The 27,921-nt window shown below is 39.0% G+C and overlaps 2 protein-coding genes across 14 annotated transcripts in view; one reads left to right on the top strand and one right to left on the bottom strand.

The window, feature by feature from the left end:
• TDRD3 (tudor domain containing 3) overlaps positions 1-27,921 on the top strand; it is a 328,644-nt gene that overhangs the window by 121,719 nt on the left and 179,004 nt on the right. For 10 of the 11 annotated variants that reach the window (XR_013526711.1, XR_013526719.1, XR_013526714.1 and 7 more), the window contains exon 1: positions 21,942-22,856. Coding sequence is in view for 7 of the 11 variants with exons in the window: in XM_078349771.1 (XP_078205897.1) it covers positions 22,816-22,856 (41 nt within the window). In the remaining 4 variants the exon portion in view is untranslated. Of the gene's footprint in view, positions 1-5,518; positions 5,628-21,941; positions 22,857-27,921 lie in introns of those variants that run through there. The other variant, XM_078349825.1, reaches the window with a different exon arrangement.
• Positions 421-24,438, bottom strand: LOC144579352 (uncharacterized). 3 transcript variants are annotated; one of them, XR_013526787.1, is made up of 2 exons: positions 22,196-22,390; positions 421-556 (listed from the first exon to the last, which is right to left on the bottom strand). XR_013526787.1 is itself a non-coding variant. In XM_078349980.1 (2 exons), the coding sequence occupies exons 1-2, from the start codon at positions 23,433-23,435 to the stop codon at positions 15,429-15,431; spliced, it is 711 nt and encodes a 236-aa protein (XP_078206106.1). In that variant the 5' UTR covers positions 23,436-24,438; the 3' UTR covers positions 15,300-15,428. The 3 variants fall into 3 exon arrangements, 1 of the variants encoding a protein (XP_078206106.1); XM_078349980.1 differs by lacking the exons at positions 421-556; positions 22,196-22,390 and adding exons at positions 15,300-15,518; positions 22,815-24,438; XR_013526782.1 differs by lacking the exon at positions 421-556 and adding an exon at positions 15,384-15,518.

Genomic DNA, 27,921 nt, shown 5'->3' with positions numbered 1-27,921 from the left:
TCTGATGCTAAACATTTTGATGAGTTTTTTTTTTAATTCAGCAAATCAGTATTTGGAAACTCTGGGATGATAGACAAATTTTTTACTTGGAATTCATACAGACATAATTGTGTTGATATTTATTTTGAAGGAATGTGTGGATCCAGATTTCATATGTCTTCAAGTTTATACAATCTGGGAGGGGCAGTACTTATTTAAGAAAGATTACAAAATTATACACAAATATTTGGCAAGAAAGTGAGCATTCACTCAGAAATATAGTGAAAAGCACAACAAATTATAAATCTCAAAGGGCTAAAAAATATCACAAAGATCATAATGTCCAGAAATTTAACAAAATGCTTTTAAATAACGAACTTTCTGATATGTCATTACAAAAACTTTTTCCTTACACTTTTTATGCTCATACTCACTAATTGTCTCTTCATATGAAAATAATTTCAGGGCCGGGTGTGGTGGCTCACGCCTGTAATCCCAGCACTTTGGGAGGCCGAGGTGGGTGTTCGAAAGGTCAGGAGTTTGAAACCAGCCTGGCCAACATGGTGAAACTCTGTCTCTATAACAAAAAATAAAACATAAATTAATTAAGTAAAAAAAGAAAATAATTTCAGAATATAATTTTTTTTTTATCCAGGGAAGAGAAAGATAATTCAGTCTTCTCCTTAGCATAGTTGATGTAAACTTGGTTCTTCTTATTGAAAGTTTAGAAAAGTTACAGCTTCACAACTCTTTCTTGATAAAGTTGATGTACAATTTTAATACTGCTGCTAAATTTGGGAAACCTCTATAAAGTAGGATTGACCTTTCAAGATCTTTTGATCTGGTGGCAGTCATTTTAACCAATTTGTAATTGAGGTCTTTGTGTTAAGATGTTTGGTGGTTCTGCACAATGTGGTGTCAGAAGATTCCTGGAAGCTATTCCTACACTGGAACAGCCAGCATTAAAAACTATGTAAGAAAAGTACCTTGAAACCACATAAACACAGGCCACCAAACCCAAACTAAAAGTAACCCAACGCAGTTCCACTTAGGCAAGTCCCCAAAGTGCCTGCAACAATGACAATGCGTAGTAGAAAGAGACAGTGGCTTCAGCTCAGGGAGTAAAGTAACCTTCTTTTGCAAATTTTATAAAACAGGCACAGTAAATATGCTTCTGTCTTAAGGGAAAAAGAATGTGAAGCCAGAGGACTAGATCCAGCATTTCACTTAATTTTATTATTCTCTGAGAAGTACCCTCTGAACTCTGACTGAGTGCTGGTCTAGCCCCAGCCTAGCGAATTAAGAGCAATTGTCCCTTGAATGTTTGTAATCTATTAAGGGTCTAAATATTTTTCTTCAGATACGAATTTGGTGCCTAATTTCTTTTTTTCTTGTGTTGTACAAATTCTTTGCTTTCTTCCTGTTCAAACTCTAGTCTTTATGAGACTACTAACTGAGTTCTGGTACTTTAAGTCTCAACATTGGAAGTTATCTGACCCTCATGTAGTGGAGAGAAAGCATTCCTTATGAATATAAGAATGAGAAGACGAAATATATTTTAAACATAAAGCACCATATTATTTAAGAAATGAGAAAAAGAAAATGTGGCATCTTTTTTCAGTGGAAGAGCAAATATATTATTTTATTTTATAGATTTTTAGGGCCAGGCATGGTGGCTCAGACTGTAATCCCAGAACTCTGGGAGGGCAAGGCGGGTGAATCACCTGAGGTCAGGAGTTCGAGATCAGCATGGCCAGCACAGTGAAACTCTGTCTCTGCTAAAAATAGAATAAAATTAGCTAGGCATGGTGGCTTACGCTTGTAATCCCAGCTACTTGGGAGGCTGGGGCATGAGAATCCCTTGAACTCAGGAGGCGGAGTTTGCAATGAGACAAGATCGTTCCACTGCACTCCAGCCGGGGTGACAGAGAGACACTCTGTCTCAAAAAACAAAAAACAAAAGATTGTTAAATGTAAGGAGAGCAGATAGATTAATTAATTTATGTCTGGATTGCAATTGACCTATATCAGATGATACTTAATCATCTTTAACGTAAGCAAAGCTTTGCCATGTTCAAAGTCCCATGCTCTTTCAAGAAATATTCAGTTTAACTTATGACTTGAAAAGAAATCTAGCTGGGTGCAGTAGCTCACGCCTGTAATCCCAGCACTTTGGCAGGGCAAGGCGGGTGAACCACCTGAGGTCAGGAGTTCAAGACTAGCCTGGCCAACATGGTGGAACCCCATCTCTATGAAAAGAAAAGAAAAAAAAAGAAAAGAAATCTAACTAGCATTGTTGGAATAATTTGGCAAAGTAGTAGTTTCCAGTACAACTTTTATTTGAAGGACACAAAAGGGTTAGGTTGTTCTAAAATATTTCTGTATGTCATGGCAAAAAAGGATATTTTAGTAGAGTATGTCCTTCCCTTATTATGATAATATAAATTATTTAATTATATGAGCTATTATCTGGTTTCTGTAGAGACAAAAAGTATGACAGGTCTGTGGGTCAATAAAATTGAATGAAACACAGCAAAGACAAGATCTCAATAGCAGTAGAATTTCTGATGATAAGATGACACAGTTGGGGCAATGTCACAGAAACCAGCTATTGTGGATATCTCAATTTTCCAATTTTATCTGGTAAATATAAAATATGCCAGCGTTTTCTTTATACATTAATTTTTTGGAGTTTTTGAAAGGTATCAGATAGGGAATAAAATAATCAGTATTCTAGCTTTCCTAAATGTTATTTGATTTCTTTTTGAAAAGGTAGCATTCCATTTAACTAAAGAAGTAGATGTGGTTAAGGGAATCAGATGAAGCATGCATATTAAATATACAACTTCTATAATCTACTGTAAATTTTTTCTCTTCAATTTAAAGTACACCAGAGAAATGCTTAAAACAGTAGTAAGAGAAAATCCAATTCAAACAGGCTGAAGAATGTATTGGCCTCTACAACCTAATTTCTTCAGATTTAGTTTGATTCAAGGGCTAAAATAAATCAAGTTATCTTTTTCAACCATGCTGTCCATTGTGGGGCATCATTTTAAAGCCTCAAGTAGTGGCTTCTTGTATCTTCAGGCTTGTATCATCCAAGACTTAAACCTATGAGGAAAGGGAACATGTCTCTTACTGGTAACTCCAGCAGAATCCTAGATGCTATTCTTACTAGACCAACTGGGGTCACATTTCCATCCCAAATCAAATCATTCCCTAGGGGAAATTAGTAGTCTGATTGGTCAGGCGTAAGTCATATGCTTTATCCCTGGAACAAGAGACGAAATTGTACCTGAACCACGTGGATGCAAGAGTTGCAGAGAAATGGGAACCCAAAAGAAATTCAAATACAATTCTGTTAGCAAAAGAGGGGTAATGGTTTAAGAAAATCATTTGGAACCTACCCTTTCATTAACTTAACATCACTATACATCTTTCTTCATGTATATAAATTTCCCAACATGTCTTAAATTGCCATATAATGATGTACTTTCATGTGTACTCATGCCTTCCCCCAAGGGAGACAATTCAGCATTTGGTACAATTACTGCATCTAATTCTAAATCTACAATATCTGGGTTATGCATGTGTATTAGTTCATTCTTACACTGCTATAAAGAAATACCTGAGACTGGGTAATTTATAAAGAGGTTTAACTGGCTCACAGTTCTGCAGGCTGTACAGGAAGCATGGCAGCATCTGCTTCTAGGGAGGCCTCAGGGAACTTACAATCATGGGAAGGCAAAGGGGAAGCAGGCTCATCTTATGTGGCCAGAGCAGGAAGAAATGGGGGGTGGGGGGGAAAGGTGCCACATACTTTTAAACAACCAGATCTCACAAAAACTCACTCACTGCCACAAGAACAGCACCAAAGCGGAAACCAGCTCATCCAATCATCTCTCACCAGACCCCACCTACAACACTGTGGATTATAATTTGACATGAGATTTGGGCAGATTTGGACACAGAACCAAACCATATCAGCATGTTTAGGTCTTAATATAATTCTCATGGTCTAAGAACTTACAGATAAATAATATACCTAATCCCTTCCAACACACTCAAAATGCAATTGTAGATGAAAATAGGCTAATATCAACTTAGAACTCTTATGGAGAAGAGGATAGAATGGGAAGCTCCTTTAAGTGGTGACTGACTCAATAGTATATATCATGTCCTGTAGATGAGGAACTTTTTGACTGGGTAGTAAAAGAAAATTTTTGGACAGTGAATTTAGCCACCTCTTTCTTCCCTCTGGCAAGATCTCCCAAGTCTAGTATCCTTCATAGATAATGAATACTAGGAAGGAAGCCCTTTGTGGTGGATGTACATCTTTACAGCCCACTTCCTGGTGAAGAGGAGGCAGCAGTGTGACAGGAAATTGTATATATCCCTTCCCAAGTCTGTATTCAGTGACACATGTTGATAGCTTGAAATGGCCATGAAGGGAGTATTTATACCACAGGAATCAGCAACTGTGAATCAAATGCTCCCCATAGCCAGTTTTACCATTCTACCAGGACATCACTGAGAGGAAGTGAAGGGATTACATAGGACTTTGGGGTTTAATGATTATCAACTTTTGTTTGTTAACCTTGGAATTTCTTTAGCAGTACAGTTTTTTTTTGTTGTTGTTGTTTTGGTTTTTTTTTTTTAGATACAGTTTTGCTCTGTTGTCAGGTGCCAGGCTAGAGTGCAGTGGCGTGATCTCGGCTCACTGCAACCTCTGCCTCCCAGGTTCAAGCAATTCTCCTGCCTCAGCTTCCAGAGTAGTGGGACTACAGATGTGTGCCACCACGCCCAGCTAATTTTTATATTTTAGTAGAGACAGAGTTTCACTATGTTGGCCAGGATGGTCTCGATCTCTTGACCTCGTGATCCGCCCGTCTCAGCCTCCCAAAGTGCTGGGATTACAGGCATGAGCCACCGTGCCCGGCCGGCAGTACAGTTTTTAAAAGAATTTAGTTAGCTCTGAGTCTGTAATTCCATGGGTTAATCACCAAATCTGTTGATCTAAAGTTAGAGTCTTTCAACATAAAATCTGGGCAGAGGATTTGTACTTCTGAAAAACTACCTTCAGTCCCTTCCTTATTTGCTTAGACCTCAGTTTCAAGACCTTTATCTTGGCCTTTGTCTCCCAGCACAGTGAGCATATGGTCTGCCAGTGAAGAGGCAATGGCTAATTGGCTTTTGGCCCCCAAGCGGCAAGCCCAATGAATATTTGCAATTAAAATAATTATCCCCTTTTGCAGGAAGAGAATTTATTACAAGTGATGCTAGGTAGGGGCCTGACCATCAGACTTCTTTTAAGTGCCAGTTCCATCTCATGCTAGGTTTCCCACCTCCTGTTTTGTTTATATTTGTCTAGCTTAGTGCAGATAATTTTATATTTATAGTACTGCAAATCTTCAGGTCACTGAACACTCTGCCATCTTGGATTAGAGGGCACTGACAAAGAATGTCTTTCAGAGAATAGATATATTTTTAAAATCTTTCAAATGGGTCAATTTCTATGAAGTTGTTGTCTTTCTTATAGGAGGAAAATCAAGAGACTATGATGTCTTGCAAGCCAAGTGAAGAATATGTGTCAGAGTGGAAAAAGTGCTCAACTGTGCCCACTGTCAAGACTGATTGGCCACAAAAGGGTAAGGAGAGACTGAGTACTGGGTTTAGCAACGTGCAGGTCTATGAAGACCTGGAGCAGTTTAAAGGAGTAATGGGAACAAAATGAGATGGGTTTAAGTGGAAATAGAGGAGAGAAATGGGAGAAAGTAAGTCTTTGACAGGGTTTTGGTGTGAACAAAAGCCTCCAATATTATTTCTACCCTGATCAGCTTTTAACTGCATGTCCCTCAATATATTTCCTTCAAAGAGAAAGGCATTTTTCTACTGGGTCTGTCACATTCCTGTAACTACTCTAATGAGCCTAACTTATTACCACTTATGGCATCTATAGATATTGCAAAAATGACTTTTTTTTCCCAACCTTTTACCTTTTTGCAATTGGTCAACAGTATAAAAAGGGTTACAGTTAGGGCCATTTGTTGAGAATATATGACAGCTAATATACGTAATAACTTGAATTGCTCAGGATCTCTGATTTCTTTCTACCCATTTAAAATGACCAAGCAACACAGCTACCTAACTTCCCATATATATTTTTTCATTAATAAAATGAAGTTTTTTTCATTAATAAAATGAAGATTTAAAAAATACAGATACATTGCAGCAACGTAAATAAAAAATAGACTTAAAAAGTTGTTTGAGGTGTAATGAACAAAATTATAAACATTCCAGACATTATTAATCTATTTACAATTTTATCCACTATGTTTAATTCCACTTATTAATACTTCTTGGGAAATCTCATTTTACTTTGTTAAAGTTAGAATGATCAATTTTAAAGCTATCATTCGCTGGAAGGTCTAAATTTGAGAATGAATGAATTTATGCAGGCTTTTCTAAGAGCCTTGAATTTTAAAAAGCCTTACAGTTTATATATAACAAGGATCAAACCTCTCCCCTCACCATCCATTTGTAGATATAATGTGCATTTAGAGGTAATGCTATACTGGCTATTTGCTTGACATTTCTGAACAGAGCTTAAGTACAGGAAGTAATGAAGAGCAGTGATAATGGAAGGAAATCCTGAACAGTATTATTATTCAGCTCAGTTCCTACTTTCTGCCTCCCACATGCTGTTTTTCAGTGGTAGAGGCTGTCTTTGGTGTGGTATTTTTGTTTTTTGGGTTTTTGTTTTGCATTTTCATGTGGGGAGGAAGAAAATATTTCCAGTCCTTAAAAGACAAAGAGTTGGCATGTTTGGGAGAGACAGGATTCATTTTTGCTCTGTTTCAGGAACACCCTCCAGTCCCCTGACTTCTGACTTTACTCCACACAGGCATTGTCATTCATTCAGCCACTGTCCTGTATCAGGACTATGGCTTCAGGAAATTGGCAGCGGATTATTATTACTGTCCAGACCTATAAATAAGGTTGACCTATATCCAATCAGTTATCCAGACTAAATTTTTTCTTATAGCCTAGTTTGAAACTGCAAAATGCAAAATGTTTCAAGTTCCTTGTCCTGTCACAGGAGACAAGTCTGATTCTACACAGAGTTCCTTTGCCGTCCTTGACTGTAGCTTTTGCTTTGTGATTCTGTTTATGTGAGCCTGCATATACATATTTTGGAATACAGGTGTGTGTGTGTGTGTATACATATATATATATATTTTATGTGTATAAATATATATATATTTTAAGGAAAACTAGTTTGCCATGATTCCTATTTTTTGCCATTAATCACCATCTCTAAAGATATTAAATCATGAATTTATTTTGAATCTTTTATATATAATAAAATAATATTTGCTATAATTGTAATAATGAGTCTTTTCATATATAAATGTAAACATTAATTAAAATGGATTCAATTAATTTAAATATACTTCATATCAACAGAGAAAAATTGTGGGGAATATATATAGTGTAACTGATAACTATTATAAGGATGGTGGTTATCATTTTGACAGATAAAGTTATTGACTCAGATGATGCCCCTAGGGATTATTTTCATTGCTTCTTATGATGCTTGTTGATTTTGATAACATTTGAACATGTCTATGAAGAATTACATGCAGTTCTTTTAATCTAGAAAGATAATGCTTATCACTACACTAATTTCAGTCTTCTCTAACCTGGAATAAATATTTCAAGTTAGTTAGATGAGGACACACGTTTATCACATTCAGTGATCAGTGTTTATTGAGTGTAATGGACACTGTATGTGTATTTTATCTCATTTAATCCTCAAAGTAATCCTACCAAGACGGTCCATGAAAAGATAATGAGGGCTGAGAGAAGTTAAGTAGCTCTTCCTGCGTCACACTGCCAATAAAAGGTGGAGCCAAAATTCAAATCTGCATGTCTAACGTTCAAGCTCTGTGACCAGGCTGGGTAGTAAAAGGATGAAATAATGGTTGCTGATGTTAAGCACCTCACACCTCAGAACTGAATGCGTAAATACATAAATGATATCAACGTGGTACAGTGAGAGCTGTAGAAAATGGATATACAAAATGGCATGTGAGCATAGTAGCGGGAGGCAACAGTTGCATTTGGGTATATCACGCAAGGGTTCGAAGAAGTGATATCTGAGGCACAAATGAGAAGAGCAGCATTCAAGACTAAGGGCACAATCAGTAAAAAGCCACCAAAGAGGAAAAGGCATTAGCACATTATGGAAATCATGAAAAGTTTGATATTGGGGTAGAGGTGGTTGTGGCAGGAGCACTGGAATTAAATACGGCGATGCTCTGAATTTACTCTATTGAATAACTGAATATTAAAATAGTCTGTGAGGATTCGAGAGCGTAAGTTAGAGGTTAAGTGAATAAGACAGGACTTCGACTTGCTAAGTTTTTAGCTAGGTCTATTTCTCTAGTTATTTTAATTACTTTGTGTCAGCATCCTTCAAAACACATCCTTTCTGTGGATTTTTTTTTTTTGTTTTAGGTCAACAATTCCATGGGCATTCAGCTAATGCCTCATTATTATGCTAACTGTATTTTCTTTGTTGAAACTCTATATTACAGTGTGTTACTATATACAGCAGGGTATGATTTGGCCTTGCCGAACTTTGGGCCATCACCAGTGGCTCCAGATTGAACAGGGTTATTTTGAGGTCATTCACTGACGCTATAAAGGATTGAATTATTTATGACTTTAATATTCACCAGTGTTTCTAGCTCAAGAATCCAATATACCACCAAATATTATCTGTCAACAAAATGCTGCATCTGTTCCATTTGTTGATGACTGATAAAGCAGTTGAATTTTGCTTTGAACTAAATATGGGTAGAATTTCCACCCCAAACATGTCAATAAAAATAATATTTATAATAAATATTATTAATCACATATAATTAATAATATGTGTAATACTAACTGGAACCAATAATGTGTAAAAGTAAACATATATTACTATAATATTGCTATATTATTATATTAACTATTTTTACATTTGCATAAGAGAGACAGATTGGAGGAAACAGGTATCTTACACAAATACTAGCCATAAAACAGCTACATTTCTGTAACAAATAAAAGTCTGGCATAAAAAATTATTTTTTAAGAATTAAAAGAGTAAACACCTCTATCTCATTTGACCACATTTTCCTTACATTTATTACCTTCAGCAAAGTAAGAAAGATAGATATTAGTTAATATGAGAGAAGAGGTAGAAGAAATATTTCAGAGTATTGACTAACATTCCTCCTTTTAAAGGCATCTGAAAAATAAATATATTGATAGTTTCATAGAATTAAACCTTAGAGATGGAAGGCAGTTTAGAGTTCAATTTTAATCATTTTAAAAACAGGTTTTTAAAAATTGTCATTGCCAAAACATTTCTCTGTGAGCATCAACCCTGAAGTGGGTCTTCATTACCTCATGGTAGTTTTTCCTCTGTACTAATCAGACAGTACTAGGAATTTCTGGGAAGAGCACTAGGAAATTGTCCCAAGGGACAATGATATATCTGGGAGTTGCATTACTGACCAAAAACTTAGCATATAATAAATCAAGATATGTCCAATAATGCAGCATAAAAGCGAATATTGAGGCTAGTGCAGACTAAGGGAAATGATGCAAATAATGGTCCAGCAAGAGTGTCTGGCATACGGAAGCCAATCCAAATGTGTTAGCGTCTCATAGCCCAGAATCAGGTGATTTTGGCTGCCTAACAAATTGCCCCAAAACTTAATGGCTTTAAACAGTAATAATCACTTATTCCCTTTCACGGTTCCTGTGGGGCATGACATCAGGGCACACAGACTCAGCTTTCCTCTGCTCCAGGACATCTGAAGCCTCAGCTGAAAGACTCAAAGGTTGATGGCTGCATTGTGTGAAGGCTCCTTCATTCACATGTCTGGCAGGTGATGGTGATTTTTGATTGGGGACCTAACTAGGACTGCCGGTTGAAACACCTACAGGTGGCTTCTCTGTGTCACCTGAGATTACTTACAGCATAATGGTTGGAGTCTAAGGACAAACATCAAGATAGCTTAATAGATGACACATAAGAAAGAGAGAGACAGAGAGACACAACACAGAAACTGTTTTGCCTTTTGCAATCTAGTCTCAGAAATCAAGCAGCCTTACCTCTGACACATTCTTATGGTCAAGGAAATTACAAAGATCCAAAAGGAGGAAATAGAAACTCCACCTTTCACTGGAGGCCTGGGGATACCACACTGTAAGAAGAGCATGGGATGAGATATATATTGGTGCAGCCATCTTTGGAAAATGCAATTTGCTAACCTATCAATGATATGAAATAATAAAATTATACTTTTATTATTTAAAATCATAGAAAGTAGAAGCATCAAGAGGATTTTTATTATCCACCTCTTCAAGCAATTTAACCCCTTGAATGAAAAATAGTCTTAGAGAAATAGATTATCTGAATGGAGCCATTCACCTGGTTATTCCAGTGTCAAGAGTTAATAGTATTTTATAGTAATTTACTTTATAAATATCCTATAAAATATGTCTGAGTTTTTTCATTGATTTTAAAAATGATGTATTTTAAACTATTTATTTGCATAAAATACAATCCTTATATGAGAAATCTGAATTATTAAAACTAACATTAGAGGAGGATATTCCCCAGCTGGGATTTTTAAAAATGTAGTGTGACCTACAACCATCTGGTCTTCAACAAGGTAGACAAAAACAAGCAATGGGGAAAGGACTCCCTACTCTATAAGTGCTACTGGATAACTAACTGGCCATATGCAGAAGAATAAAACTGGACCCTCATCTCTTACCATATACAAAAATTAACTTAAGATGGTTTAAATATTTAAATATAATACCTCAAACTATAAAAATCCTAGAAGAAAACCTAGGAGATACCCTTCTCACCATTGGCCTTGACAAATAATTTTTTTGTTACAATTCCAAAAGCAATTGCAACAAAAACAAAAATTGACAAGTGGAACCTAATTGAATTGAAAAGCTTCTGCATGGCAAAGGAAACTATCAACAGAGTAAACAGATGACGTACAGAATGCAAGAAAATAATTACAAATTATGCATCTGGCAAAAGTGTAGCTTAATGGAACTTAAATCAACAAGCAAAAAACAACCCTATTAAAAAATACACAAAGGATATAAACAGACACTTCTCAAAAGAAGACATACAAGTGGCCAAGAAACATACAAAATAGTGCTCAACATCACAGAAATGCAAATCAAAACCAAAATAAGACATCATCTCACACAGTCAGAATGGCTATTATTTAAAAGTCAAAAACAACAGATTTTGGTGAGGTTGAGAGAAAAGGAAATGTTTATGCACTGTTGGTGGAAATGTAAATTAGTTCATTTTACTAAGGAAATGTAAAACAGTTTGGAGATTTCTCAAAGAACTTAAAACATATTTACCATTAGACCCAGGAATTCATTTACTGGGTATGTACCCAAAGGAAAGTAGATTATTAAACCAAAAAGATACATGTACTTATATGTTCATTGCGGAACTATTCGCAATAGCAAAGACATGGAATCAACCTAGGTGCCCATCAATGGTGGACTGGATAAAGAAAATGTGGTACAAATACACCATGGAATACTACACAGCTATAAACAAGAATGAAATAATGTTTTTTTCAGCAACATGGACCCAGAGGCCACAATCTTCAGCAAATTAATGTGAGAAGAGGAAAACCAAATACCACATGTTCTTACTTATAAGTGGGAGCTAAACATTAAGAACACATGGGCATAAATATGGGCACAACAGACACTGTGGACTACTCGAGAAGGGAGGTAGGGAGGTGGCTGTGGGTACCATAGTACCTAATGGGTACTATGCTTACTACCTAGGTGCAATATACAAAGGTAACAAACCTGCATATGTACCCCTTGTATCTAAAATAAAAGTTTAAATTTAAAATTAATTAAAAATTCAGACTTGAAAAAAAATGCAGGTGTGTCTGATAAACAATCTAGCTTGTGATCTCCTTGACTTCTACTTGTATGAGTTGGATGTATGGGCCAGTTTCAGCAAGACAGAGGAGTGGAGAGGACAGTGTAGTGTCTGTTCCTCAACCCTGTTCCATGCAGTTTCTTGTTTGGGTGGTAGGGAACCAGAGAGCTGAAGCAAAAGCTGTTCTAAAAGGAACTTGTGAGGCTGCAGAGTAAGCGGAGCTGTTCCGGGTCCCAGGTGACTCAAGTGCAACTGGGATTTGGAGAGGGGCAGTCCTTATTTCATGCACAGAAACAGAGGAGAGAATACATTGCTGTTTGACATATCGAGATTGTACAGGTTTGGGGTAACAGACATCTTCTATCCAGAGAAACAGCATTTTCAAAGAAGTCATCACTGCAACAATGATAATATCCAGTTACTTCTCTCTCTCTCTCTTTTATTTGTTTGAGACAGAGTCTCACTCTGTCACCTAGGCTGGAGTGCAATGGTGGGATCACAGCTTACTGCATGCACCTTGACCTCTTGGGCTCAAGCGATCCTTCCACCTCAGCCTCCAGAGTAGCTGAGACTACAGGTGTGCACCATACTGACTGGCTAATTTTTGTACTTTTGGAGAGGTGAGGTTTTGCCATGTTGCCCATGCTGATCTTGAACTCCTGGGCTCAAGTGATTCACCCTCCCTGGCCTCCCAAAGTGTTGGGTTTACAGGCATGAGCCACTGTGCCCAGCCCAGTTACTTTTCTATAGTGGGTTTTGAACAGTGGATAGAAACAAAGGGTCAAAACAGAAGACAGTGGAGGACTCTTGCTGTCCATGTTTACACAGCCCCTGAAGAATCCTTGCAAAACTATGATGAATTATTGTTTGAGAGAATAGTGGATGATGTTTAAATCCTCTAGTTATGTTGTGAAGAGTGACAATAAAATTGAGTACAATTGCTTATGTAGCCTCAGTTGAACCTGCTGGCAGATACAGCTTGTGAATATTTGAATCACACTAATAAATTATAGTTAACAGTTAATTAGCAATGATTTTATTTGACTTAGATTCTAGAGGGTATTAGAAGGATTCATTTGGGTAACTTTGGTCTAAAAATATCTGAACTGTTAGCTTTTCCTCTTTTTATTCTAAGTCAAGCTGAAGCATTATAAAATTACCCAATTTATCACCCTTTACACAAACATTTACTGAAAAATCTATTTGAAATAATTCTATTTATTTATTTTTATTGCATTTTAGGTTTTGGGGTACATGTGAAGAACATGCAAGATTGTTGCATAGGTACACACATGGCAGTGTGATGTGCTGCCTTACTCCCCATCACCTATATCTGGTATTTCTCCCCATGCTATCTCTCCCCAACTCCCCAGCCCCTGCTGTCCCTCCCCTAATTCCCCTTGAGAGACCCCAGTGTATGATGCTCCCCTCCTGTGTCCACGTGTTCTCATTGTTCAACACCCACCTATGAGTGAGAACATGCGGTATTTCATTTTCTGTTCTTGTGTCAGTTTGCTGAGAATGACGTTCTCCAGATTCATCCATGTTCCTACAAGGGACACAAACTCATCATTTTTGATGGCTGCATAGTATTCCATGGTGTATATGTGCCACATTTTCCCTGTCCAGTCTATCATCGATGGGCATTTGGGTTGGTTGCAGGTCTCTGCTATTGTAAACAGTGCCGCAATGAACATTTGTGTGCATGTGTTCTTATAGTAGAACGATTTATAATCCTTTGGATTATACCCAGTAATGGGATTGCTGGGTCAAATGGAATTTCTATGTCTAGGTCCTTGAGGAATCGCCACTGTCTTCCTCAACAGTTGAACTAATTTACACCCCCACCAGCAGTGTAAAAGTGTTCCTATTTCTCCACATTCTCTCCAGCATCTGTTGTCTCCAGATTTTTTAATGATTGCCATTCTAACTGGGGTAAGGTGGTATCTCAATGTAGTTTTGATTTGCATTTCTCTAATGACCAGTGATGATGAGCATTTATTTTTTCATGTTTGTTGGCCTCATGTATGTCTTCTTTTGTAAAGTGTCTGTTCATGTCCTTTGCCCACTTTCGAATGGGCTTGTTTGTTTTTTTCCTGTAAATCTGTTTCAGTTCTTTGTAGATTCTGGATATCAGCCCTTAGATGGGTAGATTGCAAAAAATTTTTCCTATTCTGTTGGTTGCCAATTCACTCTAATGACTGTTTCTTTTGCTGTGCAGAAGATGTGGAGTTTGATTAGGTCCCATTTGTCTATTTTGGCTTTTGTTGCCAATGCTTTCAGTGTTTTGGTCATGAAGGCCTTGCCTATGCCTATGAATGGTTTTGCCTAGGTTTTCTTCTAGGGTTTTTATGGTGTTAGGTCTTATGTTTAAGTCTTTAATCCATCTGGAGTTAATTTTAGTGTAAGGTGTCAGGAAGGGGTCCAGTTTCTGCTTTCTGCACATGGCTAGCCAGTTTTCCCAACACCATTTATTAAGCAGGGAATCCTTTCCCCCTTGCTTGTTTTTGTCAGGTTTGTCAAAGATCAGATGGTTGTAGATGTGTGGCATTGCCCCCGAGGCCTCTGTTCTGTTCCATTGGTGAAATAATTCTTACAGGTTTTTTTGTTGTTGTAATTTAGAGATCCTCAGCCTCTTTAATCTGGATGTCCTGTTTACTGTCTCAGTCTTTGCTGTTCCCAGAATCCTAATTTTCCCTGAGTTCCAAGTCTCCTCATGCCACCTAAAATCTGGAGTGGTTTAGAAATTTACAAAAATCACAAAAGTGTAGTTGGGATGATTTGTGGAAATGGAGACAGGGTTGAGTAGGTGGTTGGAGGGTGGATAATGTGTTATTCAAAGCTTAGGCTCAAACCCCAGCTCTCTCACTCACCAACTATGCATGCAAATTTGGGCCCTAGTTTCCTGAGGATTTTACACACACACACACACACACACACACGCACACACATGCCTCTAATAGCTTTGTTGCTAAGATTAAAGGAGCCAATACATAAAAAGGTGTGGCTCTCACTGCAGAAACTTTCCTTATTTAGGTCATAGAAGAGTTATGTGCCAAGTTTTTTTTAAAAAGTACTAATTGGAACAATCTCCACCCAACACCTCCCTTAATCCCTGCTTACATGATACTCCTCTACATGAGCCTATTTATTTCTAAAAGTTGTTCTCAAGAAGTTGAGCACAGATGTTAATTGGACAGTTTTGAAAGTACAGAAAGGTTTTTAAAAAACAAGCTTTTGAAAAGTAGTAACAGCGTTTATTTATTACTGAAATGTTTTAGGCATAAAATTGAATGTAAACCTGTTTCATTTTTTTCTGTGCTTAGAAAATTTGCCCCTAAGTGCTTTATAGCAAAAATTAGCAGAGGTGACTCCTGGCTGGTGATTCAGAGGTCTCATATTTTTAGCCCTAGAAAATCCGTGAAGAGAGTTGGACTGTGAGAGCAGGGTTTCAAAGCTCAGCTCTACTTTTTTGGCCTACAGACATTCCATCGAAGCTCAGTATGACAGCTAGTGCTCTGACACCTGGTGAACACGGATTCTGAAAAAAAGAAAGAAAAAAAAATCTACTATGTGAGAGGGATAATCACCTGGAAAGTACTGCTTGGATCAGTGCTATATGAGTTAGAGGAATGGAGGGTGGAAAATAAATAACTGATCTTTTGCACCAAGTTTATGATTAAGGATTTCACAGAAAGAAGGAAGATAGTTGGCCTGGCATGGTGGCTCATGCCTGTAATCCTGGCACTTTGGGAGGTGGAGGCAGCAGGATCATGAGGTCAGGAGTTCAAGACCAGCCTGGCCAACATAGTGAAACCCTGTCTCTATTAAAAATACAAAAAAAAAAAAAAAAAAAAAAAAAGCCAGACACGGTGGCACATGCCTGTAGTCCCAGCTACTTGGGAGGCTGAGGCAGGAGAATCGCTTCAACCCCGGAGGTGGAGGTTGCAATGAGCCCAGATCGTGCCATTGTACTCCAGCTTGGGCAACAGAGCAAGACTTTATTTATCTTAAAAAAATAAAAATAAAACAATAAAAAGACTAAGTTTTTGAACATTTAAAAAAATCTTATGTGTATTTATTATTATTTATTTTAATTTAGAGACAGGCTCTCATTCTGTCACTCAGACTAGAGTGTAGTGGCATGATTATAGCTTACTGTAGCTTTGAATTCTTGGGCTCAAGTGATCCTCCTGCCTTGGCCTCCTGAGTAGCTAGAACTCCAGGCATACAACACCATGCCTAATTTTCAAATTTTTTGAAGGATGGAATCTTGCTATGTCACGTAGTCTGGCCTCGAGTGATCCTTCTACCTCAGCCTCCCGAAATCCTGGGACTATAGATGTGAACCACTGCACCTGGCCTTGTGTGTATTTAAACAGAAAACTTTATCACTACTATAAATGAAAAATCAGAATGTGTCATAAATATAAAACATAAATATAATAATGTTATTAAATTATAGCTAGATATTGTAGTCTACAAAAGATTCTGACCTTGAGGCCTGCTATCTTTTTGTTAAAAATGGAATGTGGCATTAAAGGGATTAAAGTTAAAGAGGTTAAAATTAAAGGGATGTTAACCCATTCCAAACTGAAACCTCCTCTTTGAGGCTGTTAGACAAATGGAAGGGGAAATAGCTTTCTCATTATGGGATCAATTCAGCAATATTTATTGAGTCAATGTTATTTAATGTCATGTCACAAACACCTAGAAATGCTGTCTATCTCTACTTGCCCCACATTCTGGGAATGGTGTACTGGTTAAGAGGATGGTATGAGTGTCAGACGGACATAAATTTAAATCCCAACTTTGTTACTTAACAACAGAGCTACATTAAAAAGGTCACTTTATCCTCTTTCTTCATTTTTATTTAGAAAATATTTAGCACATTCAATAAATTTTGTTGCAATGATGACAATAATGTGAATATTGATGTTCAGGATGAACTGAGGACGCTGGGCTGTCTATATATATTGCCCTTTTATTAAGGATTTGTCTATAGGTTGTCAAGCAAATACATTTTAACTTAATTCCGCCTATTTGTTTTAAAAATCCATCCATATTATTTGTCTTTCTAGCATTCTAGCTCTCCTTCTTGAAATCTGAGTATTGGTTTTCTATCTTTTAGTGGCTTCTTCTTTCTCCTGTTTACTGTGGTTGTTCCTTAGGCTGAGTCTTTGAGCCTCTTCTCAGAAGCCTCACAACTCCTCAGAAGCCTACTCATTTTTAAAGCTTTAGCAATGTCTTATAAAGTGCTTCCTAAAATCAGTATCTTTAAATCTGCCCTTACCTCTTTACAGCCCAAATTGCTACTTGATAATTACCATGTCTTGTCACTTTAGATTCAGATTTAAAATCAGCACATTCATTTCATTGTCTATTCCTTGTCAATGATCCTATCATATTTTCAGTTCCTTATGAATATAGGAAGTAAGTGCATGTTTTAGAGTCAGAATATCCTGGAGTCCTGTTTCTACCTTTTACCAATTTAACAGAAAATTACTCATCAACAGGATGCCACTGAACACATGGGATGAAAACTTCCCCATACTTCAAGAGAAGTGGAGAGTGGCAGAAATAGTCTGTAAAGAAATAGCGCTAACATATTTTTTAACCTTGAATTTCATTACTTTATTGACTACTCTAAAGGAAAGTGTTAACATTAGTTGAAAAAAGGTGAATAATAAAGTGTATATATTTTTTCTTTTACATAGTTTCCTGTGAAATGTTAGTTCTAAAATTAATTTAAATTAGTTATATAAGAGTCCTTTCAGTGTGCTGAAAAGTGGCTATGTACCAAAGAAGAGGGGCAAGTGACAGTGGTTGAGGTCTTCAGGAGATCTGAAGAGCAGACTGCATGTTAGGCCAAGTTTAGTGGTAAGCTTTAAAGAGAGTAAGTGATTTGTAGCATATTTAGACTGTGGTAATTATAAGCATGAGAAATAAACTCACCTGTCCAAACTCAAAAAATGGACTTAGAGACCTAGAGAACAGCAAAAGTGAGACAGTCTTGCAAGTCTTGACAGGCACACCCGCACAGCTTTAACAAGCAATTTATCCCCTAGTGCACAGGACATAGGCTGAGTACTACTGGGGCACAATTTTCCCGGCCGTTGCCTATCGATTGTTGGGTAGGGGCTTTAGATGTTCTTTTTAGGACTGTCTTGCTGCATTTTATTGCAGACCAAAATGCATTGCAATCTTCAAGTATTTCACTTGTGACCGAAGTAGCTGGGCAGGCTAATGAGAACAGACAAAACAAGCTATTTTGCAGGCTAGTAAACGTTTATCTTAATCTTCTTTGGTTCAGGTGAGGGCAATAAAGCCAGGGTGAGGAAGTGGGGCAGTGGGAGGCCGACGAGAAGACATCAGCCATCCAAGCAGGGCCTAGTACATCCTGTTTCTTCTGTAGGTTGCTGACCTAAGCTGATTTAGGGCACTTTGTCTTAGAAATGGACCACTGTATACATTAGTTCCTGCATGAGGAAGGTGGGAAAATACAGGAAGTAGTCTTGCGAATTTCATTAACTACGAAAATTATAGCAAAAGTTTACAAAGGTTTTTTTTTGGGAGGTGGTCATTTTCCACTTCTCTTTAAAAAACAGATCTTCCTGAACACTGTATCATGCTGTAAACACAAAATAGATGTAGTCTTGGTAAATTTAATGGCTTTAAGGATTGTGGCAAAGTTTAGTACGTGAAGTGAGTTAAATGAGATAACTAAAATATATATGGCTATATCTTGTGATGTGAAAGCAAAAGAGGCCAATTCCTTTTGTATATACTTATGAAAAGTCACATGCTAAAACTGTTGGAAAGTGACTGAATTTTATTGAAATCAAAGTGAATATGGAAAACTAAAATGTAACCAGAAGATACATTTTAAATTGTGATGTTTCATTTTATAAGTGAGTGCAACTAGCATTCTTTTAAATTATAGGTTCTTCAGGTGATTTCAGATATAATAGGGCCCCCTGGCACTGGCTCATCTAAGTCATTCATAGGTTATTTTAGTATTCCCTGGGATTCAAATGGCTTACAGTCACAAGATATAATTTGCCTCAGAGGGCCAGGCACTCTTATCAACTCACTTTTTATTGTAGCTTCTATTACTTATCCATATTCTTTTACCTTTTTTAGTCTGAGAACCTTTTCCTTTACTGAAATGATAGAGGTGAAACAAAGGTGAATGGATTTTCAGACTCTCTCTCTTCTGTTAATTTATACCACAGAATCCAAACTGATTTAATTCCTCCTTTTTGTTTTCTTGGACATAACTTTTCTTTTTTTGTCATCCTTAGGGTTTTCCCCAACTTCAGCTCATTGTAGCTATCTATTTTCTGTAAATCAATGATTTAACTAATTAAAAATGGAAATCTACTTTTTTCATCTAGTCAGCTATTACCATTCTCCATGGCACTAAATAATCTATACAAAACATAATTCCAATTTAAAATTTTTGATGTGAAAGAAATTAATAATTCACTTATTTTGGAAAATTTCAAACCTAGAGAAAAAAACATAATATACATGTGGACCCTCCATCTGATTCACCCATTTTTAATATTTTGCCATATTTACCTCCTTTTGCTCTTATCTATATACATGTATATATGCATATGTTACATATATATTTCTCTGAATCATTTGTAAATAACTTATAGACCCAATTATTCTATATCTGTGTTTTTGACATAAAATTCCCAATGTAAGGACAATACCATTATCACATTTAAGAAAACCTTAATTCCACTATACTATCCAATAATATCCAGTCCAGATTCAAATTTCTGCAATTGGCCACCAGTAATTGTCTTATTTTTTAGATTCAGTATTGCATTTTGTTTTCATGTCTCTTAACATCTCTTAAATTTGAAAGAATTCTTTTTTTTTTAATCTTAAATTACATTTTAACAGTCTAGGCCAGGTTTCCTGTAGAATATGCCTCATTGTGGATTTATTTGCCTGTGTCTTCATGTTTAACTTGCTCAGATATCCCCTATATGTCCTTTAAATTTGTTCTCACATCTAGACCTTAGCACTATTGACATTCTGGGCCAGATCATTCTTCCGAGTACAGGGATGTCCCGTATCTTGCTTTGTAAGATATTTAGCAGCATTCCTGCCGTATCCCATGAGATGCATAACACCCCTACCTCCTCAGACTGTGACAACCCAGACATTGCTAAACAGATTTGGGGGTGTGGGGTAGGTTTAGGATCCACTGTCCAGAAGCTTGGTTAAATACAGGTTAAACAATTTTGGCAAGAATACTTCCTTTTTTTTTTTGAGATGGTGTCTTGCTCTTGTCATCCAGACTGGAGTAGGATGGCACGATCTTGGCTCACTGCAACCTCAGCCTCCCCCGTTTAAGCCATTCTCTTGCCTCAGCCTCCTCAGTAGTGGGGATTACAGGTGCCTGACATCACACTTGGCTAATTTTTGTATTTTTAGTAGAGATGGGGTTTCGCCATGTTGGTCAGGCTGGTCTTGAACTCCTAACTTTGTGATCCACCCGCCTCAGCCTCCCAAAGTGCTGGGATCACAGGTGTCAAAGAATACTTCGTAAGCGATGTGTATGTCTAGTTGCATGACATCTGTAAGCAGATTACATTAGATTTTCCCATTATTAGTGATTCTAGCTTTGATCTCTTAAGGCAGTAATTTTTTTTTTTAAACGTAAAGGTACATTGTCTCTTCTGTAATAAGCAAGTTATGCTTGATACTTTGAGACCATGTGAAGATCCTGCACTGCTAGTCTTTCACCTTGTGGCTTTTAGTATCCTCTGATAAATTTTCCTGAATCAATTGTGGTTGACTTGGAAAATTGTGATTTTTCTATCATTTGTTCTACATTTATTATCTTTTCCTCTGAAAGAAAAGGTCCTGTCCTCCTTTCCTTTTATTTTTTGTGGCACTCCAAAGAAATTCAATGTGTTTCATCAATTATTGTCACCATTTTTTGGATGCTCTATTGTCCCAAACTTCTCCAGTGGGAATCTCATTCTTTAAAGGAATTTAGTGTTTTGTGAAATATTTTATTATTGTAAGTACCAAGCAGTGGTAAATCCTTACTGAATTACACTGCATGTGAGAACAAAGGGCTTCATAACCAGTGAGAAGTTCTGATGATTGGGACAACATATCATTTTCATAGTTAACAAGTTACACTAACCGCAAAATGTAAATCTTTGGTAAGAAAAAATTCTAACTGCCAATAAAAATTGTTGGCTATTTATTTTTGAGTCATCTATTTACCTTTAAAATGGCAAATCTATTCCTGGCTCCTGTAAACGATGGCCAATGACTATAAATGGAAATATACTTGTAGCATACGTCTGACCTAAACATTGCATACTGCCATACATTGTAGGGAATAGGATGGAGCTAGTTCTGATCTAAAATTATCTAAACAATATGCTTGGGAGCAAATCTCAATAGCATTCTACCTAAGGAAAGCATCGCGATTTTATAACTATGACTTTTGGGAAGACCAAACGGAATACCCCAGCTAAAAGGAGAAAAATCTGTATTAAAGAATTTTAGCTCCACCCAGGGCAATTATCCCCTTCCTTTGTAACTGCCAATTTCCTCCCCAATCCCGAGTGCCTCTGCCCAGTTCCGCAGACTCTGCTCCAAGTCTGTTTTTGATGATGCCCTCAGATGAAGCAGCGGCGGCAAGCGGCGGAGATAGGGGTTAAAGTCTTCTTCCCTCGAATTGGAAGATGGGGACAGTGCCCCTCAGTAGCGTATTTTCCCTCACCTACCGGACGCCCCAGAAGGGAAAGATAGAGAGGGTGGAGCAAACTTTTAGGGAGCGAGCGCCTCCTTGGCCCGCGAACCCTTCCGCCGGTTCCTCCCTGATTGGCCAGCGTAAGTCGCAGACGTCCAATCGCGTTGTAGCGTCCGCCGTGCCGCTCGGCGACGACGCCGCGCATGCCCACTCAGGGTCCCACCCCACGTCCCAGCCCTCTGGAGCGCTGGCCATGGGCACCGGTGGCAAGGCGGCTGTGGTCGCCAGGCCTGACAGTACAGTGCCAAGGTCGCGGGGCCGCGCCGGGATACGGACGGTCACATGTGGAGGGCAACAGGAAAAACAAGCACTGACACAACTGCCCCCTTTCCCCCTATCTCCGAAGTGCAGGTTTTCTTGGGTTGGCCAGTCATTTTCACTGTGGTGTCCGGCTTCAACCCTGTCTGCCCGTGAGGACTCACCAAAGCCTGAACTTCACTCTTTTCTTTGCGTCCGGGAGGATCAAAAGGCGAGGTGAAGGGAACGAATCTTTATAAGAAAGTAAACTTTTGGGCAGAATGGGATGGGGACACCTCTGAGTCTTACTGCCCGAAACGTGGCCTTTTTAGCGCCGTCCCGGACGCGCTCTCCGTCTCTGGCCTCATCCTGCTCTCTCTAAGGTGACCGCCTGTCGGCGCTGCAAACGCCACACTTTTGCTCTACGAAGAACTTCCTCACGACTTTCCAAGGTGTGCAACTCAGGAAAGTGGCCCCCAAAACAAGTAAAAGCCCTCGGTGAAGAGCCAAAGTCCCTCGGCGGTCCTCAGACTCCAGCGCCCCCAGCTCGCGTTTGGTGGATCAGGCCCCCGGAGCTCCGCAGCCTGGAAGCCCCACACCAGGCCGGCCCCTACGGCCGCTCAGAAAACACGGCGAGCGGAACCCGCACGCGGAAGCGCCGGCCGCACTGAGCATGCCCAGTTGCAGAGACGACCAGAGGAGTTTTTTCTTTTCTTTTTTTTTTTTTTAGGGGGGGGTCTCAAGTAGGAGGTCTCCCCACCACCCCCACCCTAGCCCCCCACCACCCCCGGCCTAAGCAGCTACCATGGCCGAGGTCCCTGGCGCGGCGTTGTCCCAGGCGGGTTGGTAAGTGGCGAGTCTCGCCGGCTGCCGGGCCGCGGGCGCGGGCCGGGGCCCCAAGGAGGTTGGGTTGGGGGCGGCGGGGTGCGCGTCGGGGTAGGCGGAGGCCGCCGTCCACCCCCGGCCTCTCCGCGGGCCCTTCGGGCCGGCTCCGCCCCCGGCGCCACGCGGAGCCGAGCGAGTCCCCTCAGCTCCCCTCGGGGCAGCGGCGGCGTCGGCGGCCTGGGCCCCGGGCGGCGGGCCTGGGGAGAGGCCGGGGGCCGCGGGCCGGGCGGGTGGCAGCCCGGAGCTCGGCCAAGCTGAGCGCGGGGGAGGAACCGCAGCGCGCTTGGCGCTGCCGCTCCGGGGAGGGGGTGTTGCTGCGGCGGGACCAGGGGAGGCGAGGGCTGGGAACGGAGTGCGGCGGAGTGGGACGAACGCGGCCGGAGCCCCGAGCCCGTAGGAAGTTGAGGGCAGAGCGGAGCATAGCCCTCGCTGCCGCCGGAGCCGCCTCTTCTCGCCCCTTATTTCAAAGTACAGTGTCGACCAGTGTGCAGCTGCCCTCCGCGGCGCATACACAACTTCTGGAGCTAAGAATGACCACATTGTCAACTCGTGGGGGTGCTCTGTAGAACTTTTCTTGAAAGGATGGTGTTCTGATTTGAAGAGGCCTTTCGTGTGAAGATTTTCAGGATTTGAAAGCAATGCGAAATTAGGCAGTTTCTGGAACTGCGGCCTTTACGGTAGTAATCATCCGGTTTAATTCAGTAACGCTTTTCCCAGGCTTGCACAGGCACATTCTGGGATGAAGGGTAGGAACGGCCATGAAAGAGATTTGCCTTTGCTCTCTAAAATTACTGCCTTTCCAAGAAAGAGTGAGCATTAAAAGACCAAACAAAACCTGGGGGATTAGTGGTAAACCAGTACAGAGGAACAGACGAGTGCATTATGGAATGGGAGGGAGAGTTAATTTCCTAAAGTGGACTTAGAAAGATGGTAAGGAAAAGGTTTTCTAGCACAGAGCTGCCGGAGATGAGACATGGAAGCGCTTATTGGTTGCAGAACCTACACAAGATCGATACGGTTCGCGAAAGATGTGGATTTGGTTTTGTGAATAAAGTTTTTGATCAGTAGAGAGATGTAACCACAACTGTGTTTTGAAGAACCCCCTCCTGGTTTTAAAGGCACTCATCCACCCCATTTTACAGGTGAGGAGACTGAGGCACAGAGCTGTTAAGTAACTTTCCCAAAAAGGACATAGCTGGAAAGTGATGGAGTTGAATATTGAGCACAGAGGGCTTGGCTCCGGGCGTGGTTCCTTTAACCCTTACGCGTTATTGTACCTATAGTTTTTTTTGAAGAAAAGCACTGGCGTAAAAGATTGTAGAGTTGAAAACTCACCGGCTTCAGTTTTGTTTTTGTTCAATAGTAATTTCTCCTCTCAGTTTCTTTACCCCACAATAGTGTCTTGAATAATCGTGGATCTCTCTTTTATTTACCTTTCCATTTCTCATTAGATTGAGCGATGATTCTTCACACTAGTAATATTTTCATTTTACAAACTCAGTCTTTCACTGCTTCCCGACATGACCTCTGCTCTGGAAAGATTAGTTTCATTTTTTGGATCCCGAACACGTGATAACTTTGTTTTCTTTGGCCTCTTATGTTCTTCCAGGGCAGGGAACTAGGTTTTATTTTTCTCGTTAACTGTATTGCCAAAGAGTGCACCAGATTGTAGATGTTCTCCGTGAAGTCTAATACAGTTGACCTTGGAATGCCCCTGCCAGTCAGAATTCTCTAGGCAGGGCCTCTACAGAAGCTTGAGTCCCACCTTGCTTTGTTAAATTGTTACAAGTCTTCAGCAGTGTTACATTGTAGCATTTGCTACTTTGTATTGCAAATTGTCTTTATGTTTCTCCCACCAGTCTGTGCTGCCTGTGTATGGCAGTGACTCATAAAGGCAGTAGTAATCTGTGGGGCTAATAAGACTATCTATCTTTCTGGGAATTGTCAGTCTCATGGAATTCCTACTAGGTCTTGAACAGACTAGGCAGGAGGATCTCCTAGACTTTCAGGTGGCTTTTACTAGGTCTTTAATTAGGGACTTCTTACCATGTTAAAATATATAATCACAAAGGTTTAAAGGCAGAAAAGAGCACTGGAAGGAAAATTTCTCACGGAAGGGCTTTCACTCATTTTGGTTCTTATACCCTTAGTTTGCTCTGACACTTGGGGTTCTCTGTTGTCGCTGACAAACCATTTTTCTTTTTTTTAAGAAAAAAAATTTTTTTTCTTTAAAGACGAGGTTTCACCATGTTGGTTAGGCTGGTCTTGAACTCCCAACCTCAGGTGATCCACTCACCTTGGCCTCCAAAGTGCTTGGATTACAGGCGTGAGCCACCACGCCTGGACCAAACCATTTTTCTTAGTATTCAAATCTATGTACTTAGTTATTTGTAGAACCTAAAAAGATATAGATGCTAAAACATGGACACACCATCATTAAATCAGTGCTATTGGCTTCAACTAAAATAGCAGATTAGGGAGATATTTAGTGCTGAAAGCTTAGAATTCTGAAAATGTGATCTTCAGGAGGGTACAGAAGATCTATGTAGACCAGTCTGTTCAAGTTTACATTATTTTTAAGTGCATTTTCCCCTATCTTTTTAAATCTTCATTAGAATCCCTATAAAAATAAATATTTTAAAATATAACTTCAAAAGTAGCTACCTGGCAGATTTACAATAATTTTTTTCTTCAATGGCCAGTAAGTAGCATACAAAGTACTAGATTTTGCTGATTTGAACTTACATGTTTCAGGGATTACAGTATAGTGGTTATGCTTAAATAATGCACTAAAAGGTACCTTGTGAGGCTTAATCATATGCATGGAATAACTTCATGGGAAGAAGAAATTTGACTCTGAATTTATCTAGATAACAGTATCACTCACTCGGCCTTTTAGTTTTCTCTTTTTAGAGATACATTCCCCTTTAGGATGATATCCCTGATCACTGTGAGTGTAAATATAAAATTCTGCTCACAGGAGACAGATTCAAAAGGTTGATCTCTGGACATTTTGAATTTTTCTCTATCTCCATCCTTTGTTTGTTTGCTTTTAACAGAAACACGTCACAGGGTACCTAATTAATTGTGTTTATATTTTTGAAAAAGTATCTTCTGGCTGGGCGTGGTGGTGGCTCACGCCTGTAATCCCAGCACTTTGGGAGGCCAAGGCAGGTGGATCACCCAAAGTAAGGAGTTCGAGACCAGCCTGGCCAGAGTGGGGAAACCTTGTCTCTACTGAAATTACAAAAAAAAAAAAAAAAAAAAAATTAGCTGGGCATGATGGTGGGCACCTGTAATCCCAGCTTCTTGGGGAGGCTGAGGCAAGATAATTGCTTGAACCCAGGAGGGGAGGTTGCAGTTAATTGAGATAGTGCCATTGCATTCCAGCCTGGGTGACAGAGCAAGACTCTCAAAAAAAAGAAAAAAAGTATCTTCCATGAAATTAGTGTTGTATAGCTTAACTCTCTCTTTGTGCATATGAGGAAACTGAGAGTTTCAATAATTTGCTCAGGGTTATAAATGGCAGAACCAAGAATACGGCCCAGATGTCTAGAATAAACATTCAGTACTCATTTCCACCCATAATTTACCAAAGTGACCACATCTAATTTAAATTATTGATCAAAAGTGATACATTTTAAATTTGAAAATTGGGTTGAAACATTTTGTGGTGTGTAAATTTACTTTCCTAGTCCAGGAAAGAGAAAGGGCTTATTCTGAGGGGCGATCCTATTAGAATAAAATAAATCTTTGTGTTGCAGTGAATCACCTAATTGTGAACTAGGCTTATCTGAAAATCTGGTAAATTCTGTATTTTTTGAAGTTTAAGAATACAGTTGGTCCTCCATATCTATGGGTTCTGCATCCTTGGGTTCAACCAGTCACAGATCTAAAATATTTGGAAAAATTAAAAAAATAAAAAATAACAAAAATAATATGAATAAAAAATATAACTTTACATAGCATTTACATTGTATTAGATATTTTAAGTAATCTAGAGATGATTTCAAGTATACAGGAGAATGTGTGTAGATCATATGCATATACTACACTATTTTTATCAGGGACTTGAGCATCAGTAGACTTTGTTATCTGTTGGGGGCCTGGGACCAATCCCTTATGAATACTGAGGGACAACTATTTCTGAAAAAGTGAGACACTATATTGTGTGTCTGCTTCTTTTACCCAGTAGTTTGAATTGAAGACTCTTTAAGGTAGCATATGAAATAGCATTTCCATTTTGTTCAGAAAGAACATGTAGAAACCCAGGTTTCTAACACCCAAGGTTTAGTCATGGAGTACTCTAGGTTTTGTATTGTTTTGTTTGTTTTGAGGGCGGAGATGAGATGGAGAGGATAAACATATTCCTTCTTACCCCTTGAATTTCACTTTCCCCTTTGGGGTTATTTCTGTTTGATTATTTGTGCTACCACCATGCTGACATCCTCTGGCCCAAGTGCGTGCATAACTCCTTTACCTTTGTTTCACCTTTGAACAACTAAGGCTACAGCTTATTAAGGTATTTCTCAAAATGTAGAACTAGAAATCAACCAAGGGGTAAATAGAGACAATAAGAAGCATAATGACAATATGGGTTATAAAGTGATTATTGCTCTCTTGTTTTCAGGTGCCTACTCTACTCCCTGTTACCTTAAAGATAGCTACTACAAAGAGGTGGAACAACTTCAGGACATTTTGCTGGAATTTCTAATTCCTAGTTTTTGGCCTGTCCACAGATGAAGGGCTTCTTTTCACCCTTCCATTACATAGAGGCTTCTTCTCAGACATGTTAATGATCATGACTAAGAAACTCAGATGCCCAGTCTGCAACCACTGCTGTCCCTTTGTTTGTTTTATTCTAGTTTTCTTAGAGACACACCATTTTCCAGAGATTGCTGGTCAATGATCTCACTCTTCAGATGAGAAACATTATAGAGCAGCATCATATATGATAAAGCAGCATCATATAGTATATTGTATACTGTATACCTCTGCAGTAGCAGCAATAAAATCTTTTTTTTGA

Source organism: Callithrix jacchus, chromosome 1 (assembly GCF_049354715.1).
Source record: "Callithrix jacchus isolate 240 chromosome 1, calJac240_pri, whole genome shotgun sequence".
NCBI lineage: Eukaryota > Metazoa > Chordata > Mammalia > Primates > Cebidae > Callithrix > Callithrix jacchus.
This window is presented reverse-complemented; position numbering and strand designations above follow the sequence as displayed.

Bases quoted from the DNA above. Each gene is read 5' to 3' on its own strand.
- LOC144579352 (XM_078349980.1), bottom strand. From the start codon at position 23,435: ATGTGGTCATTCTTAGCTCCAGAAGTTGTGTATGCGCCGCGGAGGGCA. The intron at 15,519-22,814 runs GTAGCTGCTTAG...TCTTTTTTTCAG, and splicing joins CGCCAGGGACCTCGGCCATG to AATCCGTGTTCACCAGGTGT.